The sequence below is a fragment of the Passer montanus genome, unplaced genomic scaffold, assembly GCF_014805655.1.
Source record: "Passer montanus isolate IOZ18808 unplaced genomic scaffold, ASM1480565v1 scaffold316, whole genome shotgun sequence".
Taxonomy (NCBI): domain Eukaryota; kingdom Metazoa; phylum Chordata; class Aves; order Passeriformes; family Passeridae; genus Passer; species Passer montanus.
This window is the reverse complement of record NW_024367886.1, coordinates 31,226-36,909: the sequence shown is the minus strand read 5'-3', so window position 1 is coordinate 36,909 and position 5,684 is coordinate 31,226. Positions and strand designations below refer to the sequence as shown.

General features: G+C 66.5%; 1 protein-coding gene across 1 annotated transcript in view; it reads left to right on the top strand.

Moving 5' to 3' along the window:
- LOC120504956 (spectrin beta chain, non-erythrocytic 2-like) overlaps window positions 1–5,684 on the top strand; it is a gene marked incomplete at its 3' end in the record, with an annotated part of 20,875 nt that overhangs the window by 5,965 nt on the left and 9,226 nt on the right. Inside the window, 10 exon segments of the mRNA XM_039714942.1 lie at window positions 37–190; window positions 581–1,104; window positions 1,107–1,639; window positions 2,173–2,310; window positions 2,941–3,697; window positions 3,775–3,977; window positions 4,070–4,160; window positions 4,359–4,505; window positions 5,080–5,193; window positions 5,569–5,655. Of these exon segments, the coding sequence (XP_039570876.1) occupies window positions 37–190; window positions 581–1,104; window positions 1,107–1,639; window positions 2,173–2,310; window positions 2,941–3,697; window positions 3,775–3,977; window positions 4,070–4,160; window positions 4,359–4,505; window positions 5,080–5,193; window positions 5,569–5,655 (2,748 nt within the window).

Sequence of the window (5,684 nt, the reverse complement as noted above, 5' to 3'; positions counted from 1 at the left end):
ACCGGGACCCCCCCGTGACCCCCCCGGTGTCCCCAGGTGCGGCTGCAGTCGCGGGATTTCGGGCAGCACCTGAGCCAGGTGGACGATCTGCTGCAGATCCACGCCCTGGTCGAGGGGGACGTGGCGGCCCAGGCCGAGAGGGTTCGGAGTGTGGGGGCGGCGGCCGAGCGCTTCCTCGGGGAGGGGGGCGGTGAGTGACCCCCCAAAACTGAGAACCCCAAAATTGGGATCCCCTGGGATCCCCAAACCCAGCGACACCTGAATCCCAGGACCCCCACTCACCTGAGACCCCCAAAAGCGGGACCTAGCAGAACCTCAAAAACTGTGAGCCCCAAAAACCGAGACCCCAAAACACCGAATCCCTGAACCCCGGGACCTCCAAATCCCAGACCCCCAGCACCCCCAAACTCTGGGTCTATCAAATCCTCAGCATCCCTGAATCCCAAACCCTGGGACCCCCCAAAATCGCCATCCCTAAACACCATATCCCTTAACCCTGGGGAATTCCAGACCCCAGGACCCCCAAACCCTGCGACCCCCTAACTCCCAAGCCCCACTGACCCCCGCCCGTGCCCCCCAGGGTACCGCCCGTGCCCCCCGGAGCAGCTGCGGGCCCGCGTGGCCGCTCTGGAGCTGCGCTACCGGGGGCTCTCGGCGCTGTCGGCGCAGCGGCGGCTGCGGCTGGAGCGCTCCCGGCGCCTCTGGAAGTTCCTGTGGGACGCGGGCGAGGAGGAGGCCTGGATGCGGGAGCAGGAGCGGCTCCTGCGCTGCCCGGAGCTGGGCCGGGACCTGCCGGGAGCCCTGCGGATGCTGAGCCAGCTCGAGGCCATCCGAGGGGCGCTGGGGGGACGAGCGGGGCCGCTGCAGCAGCTGCTGGAGCGGGGCCGGGAGCTGCTGGCGCAGGGAGCCCCCGACGGAGCCGCGGGATCCGTGGAAGCCGCCCCTGGATCGGTGGAAGCCGCCCCTGGGTCAGCGGGATCCGCTGCCGGATCAACGGGACCCCCCACGGGACCCCCGGAATCCAAGAACGCGTCCCCGGGACCCCTGGAATCCCCCCCTGCATCCACGGCGGGACTCTCGGCATCCTCCGCCAGACCCTCGGAACGCCCCGACGGCTCCACGGAACCCACTGGGAGACCCACAGACCCCTCCGAGGGACCCCCGGGCCCCGCTCCCGGCTCCCCGGACCCCGCGGCCGCCGTGTCCCGCCGGATCCGGGAGCTGGAGTCGCTCTGGGCGGCGCTGCCGGCGCTGGCCGCCGAGTGGCGGGGCCGGAGCTCGGGCACGACGAGCGCTCGGCGGGGATGCTGGAGCGGCGGCTGCGGGAGCTGCAGGACGAGCTGCGGCGGCGCGGGGCAGCGCTGGCGGCGCTGCGGGAGCAGGCTCTGCCCGGCGATGCCGCCGACGTTCCCGACGTGCTGCCGGGGCTGGCGGAGCGGCTGGCGGAGCTGGAGCGGCGGCACCGGGAGCTGGAGGAGCGGGCGGAGCTGCGGCGCCTGGAGCTGCGGGACGCGCTGGGATTGTTCGCGGCGCGCAGCGAGGCCGATGCCTGCGCGCTCTGGGTGGGCGAGAGGGAGCAGTGGCTGCTCTCCATGGAGGTTCCCGAGCGCATCGAGGACCTGGAGGTGGTGCAGCAGCGGTGAGCGCCCGGGGCTCCCCGTGCTGCACCGTGGGAATCCCAGAGTTATCCCCAGAATTATTCCCGGGAAGTCTCGGAGTGCCCGTGGTCGCCCCCACTGGGATTCCCCCAGGAATTTTCCCAAGAATACCCCGTTATTCCCGTTTTTCCTCAGGATGTCTCCAGTATTCCCATTATTCCCGGTATTCCCTGAATTCCTACCTCCACCACAACATTCCCAGTGTTCCCGTTTTCCCAGAACTTTCACTTCCAACACAGCATTCCCTGTACTCTCTCAATTCTCACCTCGACCTGAGATACTCCCAGCATTCCCAAAATCCCCACCTCCAACACCGTATTCCCAGCGCTCCCAAATTTCCCAAAATTCCCACCTCCAGCGCAGTACCCCCAGAATTTGTGGCATTCCCAGGGTTTCTGGCATTCCCACCTCTGTCGCGGTGTTGCCGTGGTTCCCAGCCTTGCCTGAATTCCCAGCTCCGGCTCGGCACTCCCGGAATTCCCGGTATTCCCGGTCATTCCCGGCGCTCCCGCAGGTTCGAGACGCTGGAGCCGGAGCTGGCGGCGCTGGCGGCGCGCGTGGCCGCCGTGGGCCGCGTCACGGAGGAGCTGCGGGGATCCGGGGACAGGAACCGGGAGAGCGCCCGGGAGACCTGGGAGCAGCTCCGGGACAGGTGGGGACGGGCCCGGCGGCGCCGTTCCGGGCGGGGACTGGGAGTGGATCCGGGCAGGGATGGATTTGCCAGGCGCTCCAGGCGGGGGTGGGTTCTCCGGGCAGCCAGGGACGCTCCAGGGATGGATTCTCGGGGTTGGGATGCTCCAGGGATGGATTCTTGGGGATAGAATGCTCCAGGGATAGATTCTCTGGGCTGGGAGGCTCCAGGGATGAATTCTCTGGGCCAGGATGTTTTAGGGATGGATTTTCCGGGCTGGGACGCTCCAGGGATGAATTCTCTGAGCTGGGATGCTCCAGGGATGGATTCTCGGGGCCGGGATGCTCCAGGGATGGATTCTCCGAGCTGGGATGTGCAGGGATGGATTCTACGAGCTGGGATGCTCCAGGGATGGATTCTCGGGGCTGGGATGTACAGGGATGGATTCTCTGGGCTGGGATGCTCCAGGGATGGATTCTCCAGGCTGGGATGCTCCAGGGCTGGATGCTCTGGAGATGGATTCTCTGGGCTGGGATGCTCCAGGGATGGATTCTCGGAGCTCGGACGCTCCAGGGATGGATTCTCTGGGCCGGGACACCCCGGCCGCTCCCCGGGCTCTGTCCCACCGTGCCCCGATCCCGCCCGTGCCAGGTGGGAGCGGTTCCGGGCGCTGGCCGAGCGCAAGAAGGTGGCGCTGACCGCGGCGCTGAACATCCACAATTTCCGCCTGGAATGCCACGAGACGCGGGGCTGGATGCGGGAGAAGACGGCGGCCATCGAGGCCACGCGGGGGCTGGGCCGGGACCTGGCGGGGATCACGGCGCTGCAGGCGAAGCTGTCGGGGATGGGGCGCGACCTGGACGCCATCCAGGGGAAGCTGCGGGAGCTGCGGGCCGAGGGCGAGAAGCTGCAGGGGGAGCAGCCGGAGCGAGCGCCCGAGATCCGCGAGGAGCTGGCGGGGCTCGAGGCCGAGTGGGACGCGCTGCGCCGGTGCCACCGGAGCCGCGAGGAGTCCCTGGGGCAGGCGCGGCGGCTGCAGGGCTTCCTGCGGGACCTGGCGGCGCTCCAGGCCTGGCTGTCCCGCACCCGCGCGGCCGCGGGCTCCGAGGATGTCCCCGCGTCCCTGGCCGAGGCCGAGGGCTCCCTGCGGCAGCACGAGAGCCTCCGCACCGAGATCTCGCACTACGGCGCCGATTACCGGAGCGCCCGCGCCGCCGGGCGGGAGGTGACGCGGGGACAGACGGACCCGCAGAGCCTGTCCCTGCTGCAGCGCCTGGAAGCGCTGGATGCCGACTGGGAGGAGCTGGGCCGGGTGTGGGAGAAGCGGCAGCGGCTCCTGGCCCAGGCTGTCGCCTTCCACGTGTTCCTGCGGGACGCCAAGCAGGTGGAGGGGACGCTGGGGAAGCAGGTGAGGGGATGGGGGTGTTCCGGGGGATCCCGGGGCTCCGGTGCTGTCCCGATCCCGATCCCAATCCTGGCTCGCAGGAGCACACGCTGGCCCACACGGAGCTGCCGGGCACGGTGCCGGGCGCGGAGGCGGCCGTGCGGAGGCTGGAGGAGTTCCTGGCCGCGCTGGACACCGGCGCCGAGCGCGTCCGGGCGCTCACGGACACTGGGCGGAAGCTGCTGGACGAGGGCGGCGTCCACGTGGAAAAGGTGCGGGAGACGGTGGAGTCGGTGGAGAGCAGGTGAGGGAGACCCGTCCCAGTTCATCCCAGTCCATCCCAGTCCATCCCATACCATGGGAATGGGGTCTCATCCCCCCCTGGCCCTGGCACAGGCACCAGAAGATCCGGGAATCGGCCCAGGAGCTGCTGGGGCGGCTGCGGGATAACTGGGAGCTGCAGAAGTTCCTGCAGGATGGGCAGGAGGTCCAGCGGGATCGGGATTGGGATTGGGATGGGATTGGGATGGGATTGGGATTGGGATGGAGATCGGGGATGGATGGGGTTAAAATGGGGATGGGGTGAAGGTGAGAACTGAGCTGGGATGGGACGGTGGGAAGAGATCCTGACCTGTGTCCCCGTTCCCATCCCCGTTCCCATTCCTGTCCCCGTTCCCGGTCCCAGCTGACGCTGTGGCTGAACGAGAAGCTGCCGGTGGCTCGGGACGTGTCCTACGAGGGCACGCGGGACCTGCAGGGCAAGTGGCAGAAGCACCAGGCCTTCGCCGCCGAGCTCGCGGCCAACCGGGGCTGGCTGGAGGCGCTGGAGAAGGTGGGAACGGGGGAAAACGGGGGGAAAATGGGTGAGAAATTGGGAAAAACTGGGGGAAAACAGGGAGAAAATGGGATCCAGGAAGGGGCGGCCCTTGGGAAAGGTGGGATATGGGTGGGGGGTGTAAGTCACAAAATTCCGTGGGTCCAGCCTCAGCAGTTCTGTGATTCCACAAAATTCACAAAATTCCATGGGTCCAACCTCAGCAGTTCTGTGATTCCACGGGTCCAACTCAGTGATTCCGTGGTTCTGTGGGTCCAGCGTTAATAATTCCACAACTCCATGGGTCCGGTTTCGATGATCTCAGCATCCCATGGGTCCAATCTTCACAATCCCACAATTTACTGGGCCACCCTCAAGGATCCCGTGTATCACTGACAACTCCATGGCTTTTTGGGTCCAACCTCGATGGTTCCGTGGGTCCAGTTTCAACGATCCCACCACCCCACGTGTCCAATCCTCATCACCCCAACTAAACAGCCCCAACCTCAACAATTCCACAATCCCAACCCTGACATTGACAATTCCATGATTTCTTGGTCCTCCAAGTAACTCCGTGTCCCGTGTCCCGCAGGACGGCGAGCAGCTGGCGCGGGCGCGGCCGGCGCTGGCCGGACAAGTGACCGTGCCCCGGCAGGAGCTGCGGGCGCTGTGGGCGCAGGTGGAGGCGGCGGCTTTTGGGGTGAAGGTTTGGGGTGTGGGGTTTGGGTACTGGTTTGGGGTGTGGGTTTTGGGTGGGTCTGGGATGCGGGTTTGGGATAAGCAGCTTTGGGGTCAAGGTTTAGGGTGCAGATTTTGGGGTGAAGGTTTAGAGTGCAGATTTTGGGGTGGTCAGGTTTTGGTGCAGGTTTGTGATGCAGGATGTGGAGTGCTCGTGACTTTTTGGGTCCAACCTTGATGGTTCTGTGGGTCCAGTTTCAACGATCCCACCACCCCACGTGTCCAATCCTCATCACCCCAACTAAACAGCCCCAACCTCAACAATTCCACAATCCCAACCCTGACATTGACAATTCCATGATTTCTTGGTCCTCCAAGTAACTCCGTGTCCCGTGTCCCGCAGGACGGCGAGCAGCTGGCGCGGGCGCGGCCGGCGCTGGCCGGACAAGTGACCGTGCCCCGGCAGGAGCTGCGGGCGCTGTGGGCGCAGGTGGAGGCGGCGGCGGCCGCCAAGGGCCG